The sequence below is a fragment of the Pelmatolapia mariae genome, linkage group LG9, assembly GCF_036321145.2.
Source record: "Pelmatolapia mariae isolate MD_Pm_ZW linkage group LG9, Pm_UMD_F_2, whole genome shotgun sequence".
NCBI lineage: Eukaryota > Metazoa > Chordata > Actinopteri > Cichliformes > Cichlidae > Pelmatolapia > Pelmatolapia mariae.
Window position 1 is genome coordinate 13,013,195 of NC_086235.1, and position 21,858 is coordinate 13,035,052.

General features: G+C 38.7%; 1 protein-coding gene across 2 annotated transcripts in view; it reads left to right on the forward strand.

The window, feature by feature from the left end:
• Window positions 1-20,615, forward strand: part of tmtopsb (teleost multiple tissue opsin b) — a 44,223-nt gene extending 23,608 nt beyond the window's left edge. The window contains exons 3-4 of one of the 2 annotated variants that reach the window (XM_063484298.1): window positions 3,340-3,573; window positions 16,613-20,615. In XM_063484298.1, coding sequence (XP_063340368.1) covers window positions 3,340-3,573; window positions 16,613-16,909 — 531 coding nt within the window. In that variant the 3' untranslated portion in view covers window positions 16,910-20,615. The remainder of the gene's footprint in view (window positions 1-3,339; window positions 3,574-16,612) is intronic. The other variant, XM_063484299.1, reaches the window with a different exon arrangement.
• Window positions 20,616-21,858: the final 1,243 nt, after the last annotated feature.

Here is a 21,858-nt window from a genome sequence, read left to right on the forward strand (position 1 = left end):
ATTGAACCAAGCTTGGAGTTGGAAAGCAGGACACATGACATTGTATAGCACTGAGTATTTCTCACTTTTAAATGTTTCAGATTATCAAACAAAGTTTAATGTTAGACAATGGTAACCCGAGTAAATGCAAAATGCAGTTAAATGAGCAACAGAATAGTCTAAGGAGCTTGGAAAGAAAAGCGTCTGGACTTCTTTAAGTTGCTGGGGCTGGATAATGTCTGGTTTATGTCCTGAGGCCCGACAGTGCTTGGGTTAGGCAGCAGGACACCTCAAAAAAACAAAATGAAAGTTTTGGGGTATATTAGTCAAAAAACTCATTGTCAGTTAATGCAAATTCCTTGATTGCAGTTCTTGTTGCCAAGGGTAGCAGGACCAGTTATTAGGGTTAAAGGGCAATTACTTTTCTACATAGGACCAGGTAGGTTTGGATAGCTTTTTTTCCCCCTTAATAAATTAAATCATCATTTTAAAACTTTATTTTGGATTTACTTAGGTTATCTGTGTCTCATATTTAAATTTGTTTGATTATCTGAAATATGCAAAAAACAAAAAAAAAACCAAACTAGAATGCTTTTTTACAGAGCTGTACATTTAGCATCTAGACAGTTTTACTTATCTGGCAATCTGACTACTCCACTCCTTTCTGCATCTGTCCCTCTGGTTTACGCAAAGCTTAGTCATTGCTTAATAATACTTTTTTCTATCCCCGTGCTGTCATCTCTTAGGTGATTTTATAAAAATGAAGTTGATGTCCATAAAAACGGATCTATTTGATCAGGAAATGATGAGAACATTGTGCTGCCTAGAGTTGCAGTTTCATGGGCTGACAAGAACTTCTTATCTCCTCTTTGTGAAGAATTGCAGACTTAGGATTCAGGATGCACACTGAACCTTCTGCTCTGCATACAACTGTACACATTTAATCTCATTCATCCTTCAGCCCCTTCAGTATAATGGACAGTAAAGTCTGGACTTTTTTTCCATTCAGGAATTGCGGATGCATAGACAGCTTGTTGAATTGCTTTTGTCTGGAACAAATGACCAGAAGGACTGAATTGCAATTTTGCCCTTTGTACCACAGTACAAACACTTTTTACTTTGAGACTAGTTCAAACTAACTCTAAAGGATTTTAAAAATCATTTATATTCATAACATTAGACAATATTTATTTACAGAGAAGATCCAGATGTACTCTTCTTTCAAACCAGATGAGGTCTGTAGGACATGCTTTAAATCTCTCAGGCATGAAATATGGCAAATGTTTGTTCAGCTTAGTACTGATGAGATTTTGATTCCCGCAGAAACTCATCAGGGAAAGTCTTGAGCTTCTGTCCACTGCTGTGTACTTTGGAAATGATGAATCTGAACTAAGTTATAGCTCTTAAGTAGAATGATAAGTAAAACATGGGCGTCAAAGGCTCCTAGGTAACTCATATCAAAGAGAAGCTAGAGATGCTCACACATTCTGCTTGTATGCAAACTCCAGCTGTCAACCCAGCAATGTGATGGAGCTTGTCCTTGATCGTGTGACACTTTGTGCGCTATGTCTGACCTGATGCTGTCACATGTCCAAACATATCTTAGTTTTTCTGGCACACTCTGCCTTAAAAATGTGCTTCAGGGGGTAGAGGCTTGAAATAATCTTCGAACATCCTCCACGTCCAGCTGACACAGCAGCTGTCACATGGATTGAGAGGCTACAGTTTGCTGAGAGTAATGTGGAAGACGTGATTTTGTTCACCAAATGACAATTTTTTACTTCAAATTTCGGCAGTTGACACATAATGGAAACAAGCACAAGCGCCTAAACACAAGTACAAGCCCTACCTGTTTTGTTTTGTTTTTTTAAAAAAAAAGGTTTCATCAACAAAATAAGTATAAACCTAGATACTGAAAATAATATGAACACTTAATTATTCATTAGATTAAATTAAATTCTTATTGATTAGTGGCACAGTCACACTAGAGATAAAAATATGTTCATTGAATTTGCTTCATATTCGACGACTGATTGCCGTGATTGGTGTGCAACATGCTGGATAACATCTTTGAATGCACGGCAGTGCTTGAAGAAGGGGAGGCAACCTGTCTCCAAGCACTCTCAGTCTGACTCGGACTGATTGCAATCACTCTCGAATAAATTGGTGAAGAATTGCAAATAATTGCAGTCTAATTTATAAACAGAGACAGATTGCAACATGTCAGGCTGTGCTAATGAGTACAACTTGTTAGAAACATCTCTTTGCATTAGAGGACTCAACTCAGCTGTTTGCCAACTGGTTCTGGTTATATTCCTGTATAAAAGCAAGCTGTTTGAACACATGTCTGATTTTGCTGTTAAATTCATCATCCTGCAGCAATTATTGCACTGTTAGAAGATTTCAAATCAAAGCCAGAAAGACATAGATTTGATGTTCAGGCTTAAATTAAGTGTAAATAGTTAATGTAAATTGCAGTGTATGGAGACAGCAACAGATTTACAGCTTTCACCAATTTCTCACAGTTAATTCACCTTATTGTCATAAAAAGATTGCATGTTGCAACAAAACATATGGGCACAGTGTGTTTTAGTTTATGATCTTGGAAGAGAAAATAAATTTAGTAACACAAGGACATCTTCTTTCTTTGCTTGTGAGTTTGTAAACCCACCTTGAGAATTCAGTTTGATGAAAATTAAATGGGGGAAAAAAGACAAAAGTAACTTTTAATGAAGTTTTGTCCTTTTTCTGTCCTCACCTGAGTAAAATCTCATCTTCTTTTATGTATGATAGAAATTATTTATTTATGATTTCCAGCTTATTAAACCATACAGATTAGTCTCTGTTGTTGCTAAAAGAATATTGCTTTTACTGCTCTAGGCCTCTGTGGCTCCCGCCAGTTGATTGAATTATTTGATGTTCATCATGCTGCTGCCTGCATTTATGGTCTTTTTCTGTCAGAGGTTATTAGCACAACCACAATTTGTCTCTTTGCTCATGATCCTTTGGTTTTAGTCTTAAAAAATTCTCAAATCATCTGTGTTTCAGTCTCTTGTGCATCAGGTGTTTTGGTTTTTGAAAACTAATGTTTGCATTCTGGTTTAAGGTGTGTTTTTACACAAGTCAGCTCTGAGTTGTGCTTTTGGAGGGGAGGTATGACAGCTTTATAACTGGTCAGGGAGGCACAGACATGTAGGGAATCAGAGATAAAGCAGAGATTAAAGCCACTGTTGGAGGAAAAAGTCTACAAGCTGCTGAAATTGTAGCACCACTGTTTTCTTGTCTGGGTTTTGTTTTTTTTGCTTTGTTTTTTTGGAGTCATGACAGTAGATCAGTAAAGTGTCTTTTCCTCTTTGTCAGGTCCGCAGCGTGAGTTCAGTGGTGACCCGTCGTAGAGAACAGCGGGTGCTGGTGATGGTTGTCACAATGGTGGTGTGCTACCTGGTCTGCTGGCTGCCCTATGGTGTGGCAGCTCTGCTTGCAACCTTCGGTCCACATGATCTTTTGACACCAGAGGCGACCATCATGCCGTCACTGCTGGCCAAATTGTCCACTGTCATCAATCCCTTTATCTACATATTCATGAACAAACAGGTGGGTTAGTGCTCTTTATTTAATGACTTTATTCTTGAGTTTATTCTTTTGCAAACATCGCTCTCTCAACATCTCTTCAGTTTTATTCTAAAACATGCTTACAGTAGAAAAAGCAGCATCTCTTTTATATAACTGTAGACCCATCATAATTCATTTAAGATTGTCTACATCTTTAGAGGACAAAAGACGAACATGCAAACTTAGAATTTGTGTGGATTAGTTAGTGTTGACATGTTGGAGATGTAAGCATACAGTTTATGGTACCTAATTTATGCAGACATAAAAGCGGGTAACTACCCAAATGGATGTTGTGTGGCCCTTCCTTCCTACCTATAATTAAACCAAACCGAAAGCAGTTTTTCTGTGACAAAATGAAAAATTCAACATTTGACCCTTTTACAGAGACTCTTTTCAGACCTGGAAGCTATATCTAAAATAAACTAAACTAAACTAAATTGTGATTTCACAGCTCTGATTGATGGCACAAATGGTTTCATTGAGTCTGCTCTGAGCTCAAAATGACACCTTTTCAATGTTTGCTTGGTTCAACCAACAGCGCAAATTTCTAGAGCTATCAAAATTACTGAAAGGCAGAGGAGATAATTTACATATTTAAAAGCTGGAACCATAAAATTTAGGTGTTTTCAAAAACTGTTACCCTTACTTCTACACCCAGTTTAATCTACAGCTGTGGTTGGAGCACCTGTAAGTCTTCTTCAGTGCAACCGTCTGATTTGTTCATTGTTTTCAGTTTTTGCCTACTTAAATTTTTCAGATCAACTGAAATCTAATGTTAGACAAAGATAACCCAAGTAAATACAAAATGCAGTCTGTTTGATTGGAAAACATTAAGTGGGACAAATATGGAAATAAACCAAGAAATCAAGAAAGGGGCAAACACTTTTTCACAGCACTGTCTTAATGTCATTTACACAGAGTGAAAGAGATGTATAAATTCAACATTTAGAAGGTAATAAATGGAGAGAGAACTTTTTTAAACAGTGTGACTGAGTCTTCTTCTAGTCTGTCACATGGGTCTTTGGGTCATTCCAGAAGCAACGTTGTTGAGTAGTAGGGGAAAACATTATCACTAATGGCCAGCTGGTTCCAGAGACAGCTGCACCCTCAAACTCCAACCAGCTGACTTGCATTCACTTAACAATGCACATATACTAGCACAATCTGAGGGTTTGCAGACATTTTCCATGCATGGGCACTGCGCGGCATGAGAACAAGAACAGAGAGGTGCTTTGCTTGACAGGGACGACTTACAATCAATGATATCTTAGAAAAAAAACACACAGTACAAACATAATAAAAGGCATGTAAAGAACACTACATCCTTCTGACCTTCTCCAAAGATCATACTGCTGTTATTCTGAGGTTATTGGTAAATTTATGGGTTTTCATAAAATATGGATGACAGACGGAGGGTGGATGTTTTTTATTGGGATGGCTTAAAGAATGCTTAAATTAGAGACAGTTCAGTTTGTCTTGATGGCTGACTGTGTGTAGTTATTAAGACTGGTTCAACTTCATATTTCAGTTGCTCACTGCTGGTTGTTTGAGCTTTACTGCACTGTTAGTGCTTCTTTGCAACTTTTCTAGGAGTGCAGTCAATTGTCATTTTGTTGTTGTTGTTATGTTGCACAGTTCTCAAGGACATGCATTTCACTTCAACTGTTGTCTGGTACATTGTCCTCTGCATTTTCTCAGTTTTGCGTTCTACATGCCAACCGTCAAGGCAGCGTCATCTTTGTTTGCATCTTCCACTGACATTCAAAGAAACTCATCTTTGAACTGCCATATGCAGGCTTTAGAACTGTGGCTTTATATGAGCAAAACATCACTTGCTCCATCTTCTAGGCAAAATAATCTATTATCAAACTTTTTATCTCTCCTTGATATTTTTTTCAGCTAATCAAAAAAAATTACATAGCAGCTGATTGTTCAGTGCATTTGCTGATTTAACTGAGCGTTGCCAGAAGCCATTTGTGTCTGCTCTGACTCCAATTAATTCCATAAACTTCTCAACCAGAGGCAACAATAAAAGTTAAATATTTTCTTGTTAATATTCTCAATATCAGCCACTGTCCCTACCAAAGGCTCATAATGATCTGTTAGAGAACAAAACAGTACTGTATTTAAATTGGACAAAATGCTCTTACACCTCATTTTTGCCCCCCCCTAAAAAGCAGTTAAAAACTTTACTGTTTAAACAAGCCTTCGGTTGACCAACACTTTTTACATTTTTAATTTACATTTAACCTCTTATATTGTGTATATTGTGCATTTTGCTATTTATCGTACTGTTTATTTTAATCTTTGTGTACAGCGCTTTGACTACCTGTTTATGAAAAGTGCTTAATAAATAAACTTTACTTACTTACTTACATGAAGACACAGCGCAGACAAAGACAGATCTGACATTAATCTAACGGTGTCAAAGTCATAAAACACCCCCACCTCGCCCCCCTGTTCAGTTGTGATACACATCAGTGACATTTAGGGACGATAGAAAATCTAGTTGATGTTACCGCTGTTCCTAAATGACAGCAGATCAAACTTCAAGGTGCTTTTTAGCAATTTCACTGTAGATAAATCTTTAAAGCAGTCATTAGCAGATTAATTTAATGACTGCAAATAAATCAGATCAGCACACAGAGGATGGCTTTACACAGTTATTTTTATTACAGTGAGAAAAAACGATGGTTTCTATGGTTTCTCCTGTTATGTCAGTAAACCTTAAAACCTTATCAGAGTTGTCAAAAGTTCATCTAAACAATGATACTGGGTAAAATCTCCTCTTTTTTTTTCTTTTTTTTTACCTCTACAAGGCATTAGAAAGATCCCTTTGAGCTCCTGCCCCATGTTGAAATGATTGAATCGCATAATTTCTGCAGATTTATCCACTGCATTCATATTCGTTCATTCATATCCATACTGGAAATCAAGAGCAAGCATGTTTTTGCCCTTGTTGTTCTTCAGGGGAGGTTCATGTCCTTTCTGAGTTCATCTTAGGACACCTGAATTGTAGTTTGACAGGTGTACCATTCCAGTCAGACTTCTCTCCTGACAACCTCTCCTGAGGAGGTCATGTCAGGTGGTTGCTGGGCATTTGACATCTAAAACAAGAGTCCACCTGGGACTTATCTCCCTGCCTTACTGAGTAAGGGGAAAAAAAGATAAGTGATGCGTTGTTTAGTACTCTTGCCTCAGTACTGGGTTCAGATCTGCGAACTGGTTGGGGGGTGGGAGGGGTGTCTTTCTGTGTAGAGTTTCCTGTAGAAGTTTCCCCAAGCACTCCAGCCTTCTCCTAGAGTACTACGACATGCTTGTTAGGTTTATGGGGATTCTAAATTAGAGCCCGACCGATGTGGGACTTTTTAGACTGATACCAGTCAATATCAAGTATTTTTTTATATTTATTTGCTTTCAGACACACAAAACATATTTCACACAACATATTTCCCAAACATTTGTTATGTATAGTTATTTACTCATCCTCACAAAAATGATGACAATGAAGCTTAAAAATAATCTTGTTTAGAATTCTCACAGCAAGTTATGAATTAGTCATTTACGCCCTGCAGCAGAGTGCGCTCTACTGGACAAACTATGCAGTGTCAAAACTCAAAACATGCGTGAAGGGTGTTTCTGCTCTCTCCGCTTTACTTTTTGAAGTTTCATTCATTAGCTGGTATAAATATTGACACAGATGACTGATATATCAGCATGGCTCTGTTCTAATTTGGCTGTGCATGCACATGTGGGTGTAAGTGGCTGTCCATCACTCTGCGTTAGCCCAGCCACTAGTGACTTGTTAAGTATGTGCCGCTCTCTTACCCTAGGACAGTGTTGTGGCCATTTTTGCTGAATTTTTATGAATCATAATTTGTATCCATTTTTGTTTTTTCTTTAATACAATAAGAATATCCTAGTTTTGCTTTGTCAATCTGTAATTAATTTTACTTTTGGAAAAGTGATTAGTTTGGTAACTTTTGGACCCTCCCATTAATTAAGGGATTAAAAGCACGCTAGGGGGTGTGGTGGAAATGTTTTTTTTTTTTTGTTTTGTTTATCAAACGTCAGTTGGGACGACGGGAGGGTTTAAAATGATTTGTTGACCACTTTTTTAAGTAGAATCAAATTAAGTTAACTTTCGTTTATGTTTAAATTGTAAGACTTCTTTCTTTGTATTTTACCACGAAATAAACGCTATATATTTTCAAAGAAGTAGGAATTGCGTTCTGAAACAAACCACCTGTTTCTGTTTTGGATCTTAAGAGGTGGCGACAGACAGCCTGGATAGGCTCCAGCCTCGCTGTAACTCAAAAACGAGAAAAAAATTTATTTATTCAGTTCTGTTTAAACCAAAATACAGTGGGGTGTGAGAATGCAAGACACAGTGCATTCAATATGGGAAAAACTAAATAAATGGATGTACAAACCACTAATGGAGAGAGACTTAACTGAAAGATTGGCTGTTCCCACCTTTTTACTACCTGGACTGTTTCCCAAGGAAAATGGCATGTAGCAGGAAGTATGGATACAAGCGTTTACAACACCTGATGTTATACATATCTTTATGCCCGTGGCTTTGACAGAATCTCAGCATACATCTTGGGAGTGAGAACTGTCTGGGTGACTAGAGAAGCCAGTTGCCTGTCATTTTAGCCAAACTGGATTTTTCCTTTGTAATGTGGTGCATTATTATGCTGCAGCAAGCCAGAAAGTTGTACATTCATGCCTATTAAAGGCTGTGTATAATCAGCAGTGACATTCACGTTGTGGTATTCAAATCACTGGTGTTAAGGGGCACAAACTCTGCCAAGAAAACTTTCCTCACACCTTAACAGCAACACCAGGAAGAGTGCGAACTGCTGACACAAAGACAGTTGTGTCTTTGGATTCACGCTGTTCTTGCCAAATTCTTTTCAAGAGTGGAACCTTCTAATAAAGTGCTGAGCAGGAGGAGTGATGACAGTCCCAACAACCACTCAGGCGTTTCTCACAGTAATTTAAGTTTTAAAACTGCTTTTTCTCCTTTTTTCTAAAAAAACAAGCTCAGAAAAACAGCCAAATTACATCAAGATCAACTGCAACATATCTCATCCATTTGAATTCCATCATATCCTGTCATCTGTGATATAAGCATTTTTAAATTCAGCTATCGTTTGATGTTTTCTGATGGTACTTTGTATAGTGACACAAGGTGTTTTTTTAATGTGTTAATCTGTCACGGCAGGATGGTTTTTGACAGGATTCAGATGCCCCGTGTTACATTTTCATGAGCGGTGACCTCCAAAGCTCAGCAAAATTATTGCTTTTTAATACCTTGTGACATCTCGATGAATCATAAGAAAAAAAGAGGGGAATATGAGGTATTCAAACGTGTTGATTGGGTGGAGGACAAAGCAAAACTTGACCAGGAAAAAGAAAAAGTATGCAAGGTTAGATTAAGGATGAAAGAGTAAAAGAAGGCAGGTAAAAAAAAATATTACAGAAGGAAATGGAAGATGACACAGGAAAAGGAGAAAACAGAAAAAATCCAAGGTGAGGAAGGGAGGACAGGAGAAATAATTGTGATGAGGAAGCTGGACGTAAAGGCTGGAGGATGGATGTTAAAAGAGGGGAGAAAATTAAAGAACTTTTTTCAAGAAAGAAGGAATGAAATGATAATTTGTTAGACTGGCAGTGAAGAAGAAATGTCAGAAATGTAGTAGAAGTTGGAAAAGTATACAAGACATTAAGATGAAGGAAAGGTGGGAAAGAGAAAGGTGACGGGCAGGAGGAGTAAAGGATGAAGTTCTTTTTAATCTTGCAAAGGTAGCGTGGCTTTGATTTTGATTAGCATGTTACTATCAGGGAGCGACACAGTGCCGTGGTGACCTTTTCCTTTTTTTCCTCCCTCTCATACGTTCACGCAAACAGTCTTTTATCTGCCTCCGTCTGCTTTTATCTGCCGCTGCCTCTGGCTGTCGTTCAGGTGCTGAAGTTGTCACTTTTGAGCTCGTGAGACATTTAAACCGTCTTTGATGGCTGACTTATTACAACGGTAAAGTTTTTAGGGTTTGTATGTGATGATTAAGCAACTAACTGAACTTTCAGGACTTCAGATAAGCTCTCGGGAGGCCACGTGGGAGTCCGCACTGTGTGGCGCTTTCAGTCTTCAGTTCCTCCCAGCCCATAACTATGGCAGCAATGTGTTGAGGCGAGTTGAAGACTTTAAGCGCTGTGCAGATTCACGACCCGGACCTCAGCTGCTACTTTTTCCAGCCCAGTTTATACAGACAATGTAATGAGCATCTTATTTACTTTTTACATGTTGGCTGTTTAACACTATCTTTTATATTTCTGTTACATTTCACCATAAGCAAGTGCAAATTTCCTACCCGCTGTATATGTTTTTTTTTCAATATTTCAACTAAATATTGAAATTAAGTACAATGTATAGGAATTTAGACTTGAATACTTATATTCTATTCTTCCTTTTAATTCAAATTCACCATATGTAAGAAAAAATGCTTTTTACTCCAGTGCCAAATGCTATAAAATGAGAAATTATGATGTAATGTAATTGACGCCCCTAGTTGAACGACAAATGTGGAGCCCAAGGCCAGTTCCATCCCAAAGAGACCAGCTGCTTGGTAACGTGTTTATTTTGGAGAGGATGGTGTATGTTTGGACTCTCCCCTGAATTCTCCACCAAGATATTTTGTGCTGCAAAACACTGTGGACAGAATGGCTCATGACTCATGAACAATTTGACCTTACAGGATTACTGAGAATGTTGAATGAATCATCATCAGTTTTACTGCTTTTTTTGATAAAGATCTGTTATATCCTTAGAGTGATGTATTAAGCTATCGTCATTGGCAACCATCTTGATTTTGAAGCTCTCAGTATTTCTGTCTTCAACACCTTAGTCACAAGCGATGGTCAGCTCTGACTAAGAAAGAAAGGACGCTGTTTCTCACGCACTAGCTATTTATCAGTCACAAGACAGACAGACCTGCCTCGAGGATTTATTTCTCTTAAGACATTCCATGTGTAACGTGATGTTTCATTATGTGTTTGAAATTCTCTTTTTATTGGCTGTTACTTTGTGGTTACTTCTCATGCCCTGAAATCAAACATTTTCAAAAAAAGCCTCATCTTCATTAGCTACAATATTCAGTTGATTACACATTAAAGCAGCAGTATATTTAACCAATTTCTTTTTTTAAACTTAAAAAAATAGACATGATTTTGGCTTGATTTGATGTTAAAAGCACATGTGCTTTCAGTTAAGAAGAAATCTTAATATTGCTGATTTAGGGTTGCCACACTGTGGTTAGTTAATTGTGTCAAGCCGCATAAAAGCACTCAGCCCACAATTAGAATTTAAAAAAAAAACAACACTTCTTACATTACAAACAAAGAGCTTTACTGTCTTCTGTTGCAAGCTCACCAAATAAAAGCAGCAGCTCTATAATTGTCTTTCCAGACAAACGCATCAAAAATTAAATATTTATCCACCTTACCTCACTCTAAACTTATCATATAATGAACAAAAATACAGTGGACTTCAGTCTTATTTCAGTTACATTAGAAACAATCTTCAGGGATCCTCCTTTGTTCTATAGCTAACGATATTGTAACTGAATATAACTTTGCACACAGATCTTTGATTTTTTTTTAACAAATTCAGGCTGAAGGCTGTTGCTAATTTTTTTTATCTGACATTATGTACTTAATTTAGTTCAATAGGCCATCTGTGTTTGTACTTCAGAAACCATTTGTAAGGTTCACGAGGGAACTAAGACACTGGGAAACTAGGAACTTTAAACTAGGAGTGCGGATAACTAGGAATATGGAGGAAACACACAGCACACGGGAGCTGTGACAATACAACACAACAAAGAGCAAAGGAAAGCACAGGGCTTAAATACCCAGGGAGTAACGAGGGAGGAGGGAAACACAGCTGGGACTAATTAGACATAAAGAGACAAAGGAAGCAAAGGAGAATACACCACACACGACAGGGACTATCAAAATAAAACAGGAGACAGGCATGGAGACGCAGACTTGACAAGGAGACACGACTGACTGGGGAGACACAGGAGATGAACAAACACAGAGACTACACATAAAGACAGTTCAGGGGGCCGACCGCAGTGCAGAGGCGAAATCGTGGTAGATATGAAACAACTGGATACATGCAGCACTGATCACTTGTGTCTGTTTCCAGAAGAGTGGCCACACAGCCACCTTTTTGAGTCTCTCATTGTGATGCAGTCCATTTCACCAGAGTTACCAAAGCTGAGCCAAATCAAATAAAGTAAGCACTAATGTGGTCAATAAACACAAACAAATCAATATAACCACCATCAGCATGTAAGCAGGCTACCACACAAGCAGGCCCGTTTTTTCAAGCGTTTTGTAGATTGCTTGCAATATCCACAAAGATGTCACAGTTTAGGGGAGATAACAACATTTTCTAATTAAGGCAATCGCCAAAAAAAACTTCCTCCACAGTATACCGAGGTAAATTGGACCTTTTCATGATGTTGTACAACGTGTATTTTATTCTTTTATGTGTGCTCACAACTGCCTGCATCTTGCTGCACTCTGTATGGATGTCTTCCCCTTTTAGCGCTGCTTCCTGGCTGAGGAATTGTAAAATAGTATTTTCTATATAGTGAGCTGCAAAATATTTAGCATTAGCTGCCAATGTTGTGTGTTGGAGCTATTTTCTTTTTCTTTTGTAGAACTATTCACTGAGCAATAAAACACTGCAAAAACACCTCACTACAGATAAAAGTACTTATTCAGCAGAAAATCTTCTCTTTAAGTGTTGCACTGTATTGATTAGTATTACTACTACCAGTATTTACTAATGTTTTCTGGATTTTCTAGTGGCTCTGATGTGAGGGCCACATGTCTCTTCAGGAAAAAGTGCCTGAAGCCAAGTGTTTCGAGCAATTTTTGAATTCTGGCCACATTAATATGAGCATCAGAAGTTTTAACAGTATGTATGACTGAAATAAGTTAATAAATAAGTTCCTCTTGGAATCATAAATGTGGGCTCTATTCTTGTGAACAGCTTTCCAGCACAGAAAACTCTAAAGAAGTTTAGGAGATTTTCCAGTTTGTCTTGAAATAATAAAAGGACTGTCTATCTATTTACCTTTGGTCATACTGTAGCTATACCGCCCTGGTTGAACTCCTATTTGCTGTATACCACCAGAACTTTTGCACAATAGAAATGATGATATTGAACACGTTTATTAATTCTGCCAGGTGTTATTTCATACTTCTGAAGACTAAAGTAAATCCCTTGAATGAGCCTGGCTTTTGTTTTCGACACTGCACTGCAAAGAATAGCTGCAGACGCCCATCGGAGATGAAAAACACACCACCAACTGTGAAACCCTCACATCATCACTCCCACCCACCATCCCCAGTCTCTTGCATTAAAGACCACACTTCACATCAAGGTGGTATCACATGTTCATTTGTGTTAATCACTCCCACAGGTCTGGAGTGGCAGGTGAGGATTTGGTCACTCATCAGTCTTAAGATCCCAATCTGTGTCTGATCTCAGCTGTAATCCCACCTGACGTCAGCTCGTCTTCCTGTTTATCCATTGCTCCCCATTTTCTCCTTCCCACTTCTCACATCTAGCCTTTTCTTTTTCCTCTGCGGTTTTACTTTCAAACCAACATTTTCTTTTTTTTCTCCCCCAGGCACATCTCTCTAGTTGATTAACACACTGGGATTTGAGACACGAGCAGATTTAAAGCACACAGCTAATTTTGAAAGCTGCATAATTTCCTCGGGGTAACAGAAATTAATTGGCTCATATGAGGAATTATCAGCCAACTGCTCAAGTGTCTTAGTTAAAAAGCACTACAAACTGGTCTCATTTGTCATATCAATCAGTGGGTGTCTACATTTTCAAAGGGTGCTAACATGCTGGAGGAAACTGCATGCCAAGGTGTCGTGTTTCATGCAGCACGCTTGTTTGATCTGCAGCACCCTGGGGAAATGTAGTAGACTTTAAGTATACATGTGGAACTGGGGAGTATACTAAGTACACTACGTTTATCCAGGGGATGCCTGCCGGACTCAAAACATGCAGAAGACAGAAAACTTGAAAGTGTGTAAATGCAAACCTCCTCTTATTTTTTAAATGACTTTACTTTGATTATCATTATATGGTATTTCTGTCTGTGCAACATCCAGTAAGTTCTGATCTCTTGGTCATTTTGTTGCTGTCTGTTATTCCTTACATTAATACAGTTCTGTTAACAAATATCTGAAATATACCAAAGTTATGAACACTGGAGAGAAACATCTATCCTTATCAGTATTTTCAGTATCATTGCAGTCTTATGTAGTTGACATTAGTCATAAGTGTTTGCTGTTATTGCTGAATAATTACTATTACCTTTTTTCTCCATTTTTTTTCCCAGTCTTTCTGCTGTGCTGTCTGTTTCACTTTTTATACTCAGTGCAAACTTCAGTTAAATACTATTACTACTAGTAAGTACAGGATTTACAGTATTGTGCAAAACTTCTCCATCCTTTTTGAATCTCTTTTCCTAGTTTTTCTTTGGATGTTGTCTGATTTTTCATTCATTTTCAGTTCAGGATCTTCAATCACATCGTTATTAGTGGTCTGTCTAAAAAAAATACCAAAGGTAACAGCCAGACAGGCATGAAACAGCACTTTTGATCCAACAAAGGGATTCCCAAAGAGCTGTAGCTGAAAACACGATATATCACAGAACGGTGTGCTGTGTGTACTGATATCCTAAAGTAGAGCTGGGCGATAGAACGATAACGATATGTATTGCGAAATAACTTTTTCTCGATAGAAAAATTAAACTATTGCGATAGACCTCATCTCTCTTGCTCTCTTAAAAAAAAAAAAAGACCAGCCAATCCAAATTAAGTAGCGCAGAGCCGAACCAATCACAGCCGCAGCGTCACGTCACATGACTTGTTACATACAGCACAAGTACCAAGCCGCACATGTGTATTTGTTTGGGAAGCAGCCAGCCGCCGTGCCGCCCGGGTAATGGAGGAAGTGAGTGTGCCGACTAGAGAAAAATCAACCGAGAGCGTGAGCGAAGGTTACCGAAGGGAAAACAGATGATGGTTCCAATGCCGGAGAGATTGTCGAACGGAAGGGCCATAGAAGTTCCGTAGTGTGAAGGTATTTCGGCTATTTCAAGTCTGACAAAAAACAGAGTGGCGCGCACTGTAAATTGTGCCGAAAGCAAGTCTGGAAATACAATAAACCGGTGCATGCTCAATCTCTGACTGAAAGCGCTAATTCGTCATTCAGCTTTTGTCAGACTAAAGTTTATATATATATATATATATATATATAATGTACGTGAAGAATGTTCAGTTAGCATCTTTATTTTAAAACTGTTTGAAAAGCTAAGCTATACAACAAGGAGAGATTGAGAATTTCCTTTTAGTTCTCAGTTTATTTGATATTGACAAAAGTTAGTCAATTTTGTCTGTTCTTCTGTGAAACGAACTAAGATTTATTTTTAGAATTAACATTTTGTTTCTAAGTGGAATTGACAATTTAGTAGTCTGTTTTGTTTGTTCTATTTTGAAACTTAAACGCTTTAGCAGCTGCCTTTTGTGTAGTTTGCAATATTTGCCTTTATTTATCTGAAAAAGTCTCATGTTCCTTAAGTACATCTACCCTGTTGAACTTATTATGGGAAATAAATATTTAAATCAAAACAATCTGCTGATTATTTCACATTTTACTTGTGAGCAACGGCACATTTAAATCTTACAAATATAGTTATTTGGCTTATATCGTGATATATATCGTTATCGCCTGAAATGAAAAAAAAAAACATATCGTGATATGAAAAAATCTTATATCGCCCAGCTCTATCCTAAAGCATTATTTACAGCAAAATAAATGTATCTGAAAGGCACGTCCTTAAGAAAAAGGGAAAAAAAATACAGCAAAGACCTGACTCAGGGCCTGAGAGATACAGCTGCGCTTTGAGTCAATCCATCTGTTGTTTGCTCAACCCTCATCAGAAATGGACTCAGTGGAAGGATGGCTGTCAAAAACGCATTCTTAAGGAAGGGAAACAGTGAGAAAAGGCTGAGGTATGCCAAATTATACACAAACTGGACTGAAGATCAGTGGCATTTGGTCTTGTGGAGGAATGAATTTAGATATGTGGTTCAATTCCTCATCAATATCTTGTCCAGAGTCTTCAAATTATGATTGCAGAAAAGTACCATCCAGCATGCAAAACCATGCGGAAAGCATCTGATGTGCAGCAGCATAAAACACACACAAACGTAATGGAACACTGTCAGTCATTTCTTAGAGATCAAACCTTAACATTATTGAGGTATTGTGGGATCACCTTGACAGAGAACAGAAGAACAACAAAACAAAAGCAGCCAACATGCAAAGAAGAGCTTTGAATCTTCTTCAAGAAGTCTGGGGAACTGCTTACATACAGAATTACATATTATCACTTCTAGAGTACTGTTTCTAAGTCTACACTTTCACTGATACTGTAGCTACAGTCAACACTTTACCTGTTTCTGTTTCTACTCATAGTACTATGTCATTACAGCATGCATTAGGATTTTAACTACTGAATGTCAAAATGAGATTGTTATTCTGAACTTCAGTATTCTGTATTCAATACAAAATAGCAATCATCAGTGACAGAGGTGAAACTGAATTATTTATTCATGAAAGGGTGAATTGGCGTTGAGGTGGATTGCAAAGCAGTGTGTAGATGTACCGCAGTTCTATTCAGTCTAAAGCAGCTTAAATTTTCCTTAAATTTTACTGCAAACTACTGAAACAAGTCTTGTTATGTCTCTCATAGATCACAGATCTTAATAATCATCAAGTCAAAAATCACCTGCAGTCACAATCACCTCTTTTACCTCCTAACCAAACATCCAAATCTACGAATTTCAGCCATTAACAAACTCGTTACCACTCTGTGGCTAATCCTGTGTGTGTCTGTGTGTTTTTGTGTAGTTTTACAGGTGTTTCACAGCATTCTTCAGCTGCTCCATCCCTGAGCAGAGCTCCACCTTAAAGACGTTTTCTCGGGTGACTAAGACGTTCCGCTCCATCCGCCATGAGAAGGAACCCCAGGTGTCTGCTGCCGCTCCATCCACAGCCTTGCCCACACCCCACTCCATTCACGAGTCCTCGCAGGAAGCCAATCACGTGGCTCAATCTCCAACAAATCAAGACTGTGTGGTTTCCCAAACTCCTACTGCTGTCAGCCTCAAACCTAAACTGATTCTGGTGGCTCACTATAGGGAATAAAAACAGAGACAACAGGAGGTGAATGCTCAGAGAAACAAGAAGGTGCAAACGAGCGGGAGAACAGGTCTCCAATTAAGAAACAAATCCTCTTAATAGCTGGAAAGAACGATTGCAGTGGAAGCTCAGTGGGAGTTTTAAATACAAGCTGGGATGCTTTAATCCCAGAACAGGTTATCATTGCTGTGTGAGGTCGGCAAACAGGGATAGAGGCTCTGTGTACAAATCAGAAGAAAGATTTGAAGATTAGGGCTACACAGAGTGCTATGTGTTAAAACCACACACTTCTGCCATTAGGATGTACCCGCCATAATCACATCCATTGTACACAAGAGCACAAATGTTGCATTAAAGCTCACTTACCTCTGCCTAAAGTTTAACATTAAGGACCATGTATTTCTTTCACACTGGAAGACGGATAATTCTACCTAATTTTGCAGAAATGGTCAGGAATGTATGGTCAGAACATGGCCCACGCAGTGCCAACGTGGAGAGGCAGATTACAAAACAAGAAGCCTGCTGTTTTAGAAAAAGTGGATATTCGCTTTTACTAAATGTTTAATCACGATGAGATGGGGGTTCTGCTTACATAATGGTTGTTTTTGTGGACAGACTCATGCTTGGTTTTAACAACAGTGCATTTGGAACGGATACATCGGCAACACTTTGATTTGAGCCCCCGTTATTTAGCAGCTACTAGCTGTATATACAGATTTACTAAATGGTTTATAGCACATTGTAATGTGGTTGCAAGTAGATGTGTCTTTATGTAATTAATTGCATTCACCACCATTATAGTGTGCCATAAATCAAGTATTACATGTTTCTGTACTGCTTAGAAATGCTACATGTGGCGAGCTAAAGCGTTGCTGATGTATTTGGTACAGTTTTTCAGAAATTGTTTTTGAAATTAAACCCTTTATTTGCGTGTATTCAGATGTGTATATTTGTGTGTGTGTGTGTGTGTGTGTGTGTGTGTTTATGTGTGTGTGTGTGTGTGTGTGTGTGTGTGTGTGTGTGTGTGTGTGTGTGTGTGTTTGTGTGTGTGTGTGTTTATGTGTGTGTGTGTTTATGTGTGTGTGTGTGTGGCGGAATGTGTTAGCTACAAGCCAAGAATTAGCATGTTTATTAGGCCACTGCTAGTATGTCAGTATTGGGTATGGAAATAAGCACGACTGCACTTTAATGATTCAGATGACCGAATGCAGAGGAAGATGTGCCGGTAAATCAATTACAAAGAGAAAAGAAAAAATCCACAGAGTGTTTAAAAAAGCTAAGCTTTTTGCTTGTATGGATGTGTGTGTGTGTGTTTTTATGTAACTAACAGAACCAATTCAGGAACATTTTGCAGAACCACAGCGGTCTCTGGCAGCAATTTCATAAATTGTTTGGTGATGATTTCTATCCCTGTTTTTTTTTTTGTTTTCATTTTGTTTTGTTTTGTTTGTGCAAAGGGGGAATCCCAAAAAGTTTATTCTGTTCAACTGGACGTAGTGTTTGCATTGGGACAAACGTTTTGTCACTCATCCAAGTGACTTCTTTAGTCTCAGCTGACTGCAGGTTTCCCCAACCTCACAAACAGTACATTTGCATAATAACTGAGACTAGCACACTAAAGGAACAATGGGCTGTGAGGTCAGTTCCTTGATCATTAATATGCAAAGTGTCATGACCATTGATCAGCAACCAGTGACCCATTCACAGAGAGTTGGGGAATGTCTGCAATCACAGCATTGTAAGATGGGAAAAGATGTACCCTTAGGCCCCCTCCTTGATTCAGAGGTGGTCTTTCCTTTTCACATAAATGGCCTTCAATGTCCAGGTGTGTACATCCTCATCACTGAAAGAGTGTCCACTGGTCTGTAGGTGTGAATAAACTGCAGAGTGCCGGCCTGGCGAGTTAGCTCTCCTGTGTTGTGCCATCTGCTTAGCCAGAGATTGTTTAGGTTCGCTGATGTATAAATCATGGCAATCCTGTGGCACTTAACAACGTACACTATATTACTCTGTTTGTGCTGGGGGACCTGATCCTTGGGGTTGACTAAGTATTTAAGGTTCGGGGGTGGCTGTAGCTCAGGAGGTAGAGCAGGTCACCTACTGATTGGAAGGTTGGTGGTTCTGGCTCCTCTAGTCTGCATGCCAAGTATCCTTGGGCAAGATACTACCTCCGATGCATCCATCGGAGTGTGAATGTGTGTGAATATCATTAGAAAAGCGCTCAGTTTAGAGTCAGTGCTTGTGAGAATGGGTGTGATTGGGTGAATGTGGCATATTGTATACAGCGCTTTGAGTACTCTGGGAGAGTAGAAAAGCTATATAAGAATTAGTCCATTTACCATGACTCTCATCATCCACTGGAGTATGCTGGGCATACTCAGGACGCTACAACACCAGCCCCACAGATACAGCGGCCAGGGAAGCAGAAGAACATCATATCAAGAAGGCCCTGAGTAAATGTGGTTACATTTGTGAAATCCAGGACAATCCAGGAGAGAATAAGGACAACTGCTGCTTAAGCAAAAGGCCTTAGTGATCTGTTGATGTGTCAGAAGTATCAGAACAGCTGAGATGCATTTTCTATAAACACAGCATCTCCATGGCTTTCAAACCCCAAAACCTGCTGCACCAAAAATTGGTCCACTCCAAGGATCCTGTTCCCCGACACAAGCAGAGTAATATAGTAATATAGTGTACGCTGTTAAGTGCCAGGAGGAGTGCCATGATTTATACATCAGGGAAACCAGACAACCTGTGGATAAGGAAATGCACAACACAGAAGAGCAAACTCGTCAGACCAAGACTCCTTAGCCTATCTACAGGCCATGGACACTCTTTCAATGATGAGGATGTACACATCCTGGACAGGGAGGAACGCTGGTTTTAGCAGGGAGTCGAGGAGGCCATTTATGTGAAAAACGAAAGACCATCTCTGAATCGAGGAGGGGGCCTAAGGGTACATCTTTCGCCATCTTACAATGCTGTGATTGCAGCCATTCCTGAACTCGCTGTAAATTGTTACTCATGGCCATTTGTCAATTGTCATTAATCAATGGTCTTTGATCAGTGGTTGTTGATCATTTGTGATCAAGAAACTGACATCACGGCCCATTGTTCGTCAGTTGTGCTAGTTTCATTCATAATGCACATGTACTGTTTATACGGTTGCGGAAACCTGCAGTCAGCTAAGACTGAAGAAGTCACTTAGATGAAAACGCTACATCCAGATAAGCAGAATCAACTTTTTGGAATTTCCTTACCTGGATGATGGTTTTGATATTTTGTCAGCTATGTTTGCAGATACTGTAGCAGGATTTTTTTTTTCCAACTTCAATTTGGTTGAAGAAGGAGGGTAAGCATTTTTTCCTGACCCAATTTCCAAACCAGTAGGCTATTAGAGGATTTGATACAGAGTATTAAGGATTTGTTGAGTAATTTCATGCAATTTAGTACTGAGATGGTTTTTATTAGATCTTTATTTACACTTTGCTGCATATAAGCCTCCTGTCACCAGAGCCGGGACTGTTACAAAAGCCATTAAAGGGACATTCCACCATGTTACATGGGACATGTAAGGTATTTCAGTGTTTTGAGTTGCTGATATTTCTAAAACTGCTGCGTCTCTCTGTTTGGTGGCAGTGTGGTTTTGTGTTGTCTCCTAATGTACTTTCCTTTGCTTATGTAACATAAATGAAATAATGTCCGAAACAGATTGGGATGGCTCAGTATTTTTTCTTCATTGAAAGTTTTTTTTTGTCTCTTTAGCTCACTGTTACTGTGTCAGTTTACTTTCTCCATATTCACATGTGGTGATTAATCCATGAATTATTAACACAGGCATTATTACAGGGAGAAAACAGATTACCACTCTGTATAGTCTTGGCCTCTTTGAGAAGCAAACAGTATTTGGAGCATTCGAATGGAATATTACAAAATGACGGCCATGAATATGTAATGAGCTGACGGCTGCAAACACACTCACGCACAAAGTCAATAACAGAGTTTTCATAGTGGATTACTTGATCTCATCTTTTGGAGGATGGTGTGCTGCAGGAATTAAGTGTGGCTCCACACAGTTTCAGTTACATTACACTGAAAACACTTTTATCAGGGATTTTTAGTTTCATACGTGTTACCACAAGGTGACTACCTCATCAGTGGAGAAGTACCAAAAAACAGTTTTAACTGCCACTTAAAGTTGGCCCCAAAAAGTGTAAAGAAATAGTTCCTCCAGTATGAAAAGTGACACCAACATAGAAACAGCTTTATCTTGTTTATTATCAAACAGCCAGCAGACTTTAAGGCTATATAGAAGCCTTTTTATTCATTTGGATATATCATCTGCTAGCCCTCCCCTCCTCTAATTAAAGTCACTGAACTGAACCTTTCCACTATACTTGTACTGCTGGTATCATTTGAAGCATTTTAATCGAATAAAATAAAAAATAATATGGTCTGCTGTGATGGCATAGTTTGTCCAAAAAGTTTGTGATCCACTTTTGAGGAGTGAAATTAGAAGGTATAAAAAGGTGTTACAGTGGGAGAGAAATGCGGTACACAGATTATAATCAGTCAATTCCCCGCACTACTGATCTCGGTACTACTGATGATGATGTGTATAAATAACACCTGTCTGCAAAATCTATTTCTTCCACTCTACGCCCTCCACTACCATGGGTAAGACCAAAGAGCTGTCAAAGGACATCAGGGATAAGATTGTGAGCCTACACAAAGGTGGAATGGGCTACATAACCATCAGCAAGAAAGTTGGTGAGAAGATACTCAATCAGTATGGCACTTTTAAATGTCAGCTCTCTGTTGAACAAGTCTTTTATTATTAATGATTTAATTTTAGATAATAAACTTGATTGTTTATTTTTAACTGAAACATGGCTGGGTTCGGATGCACCAGTTGTTCTCACTGAGGCCTCCCCACCAAATTTTAATTTCTCTTT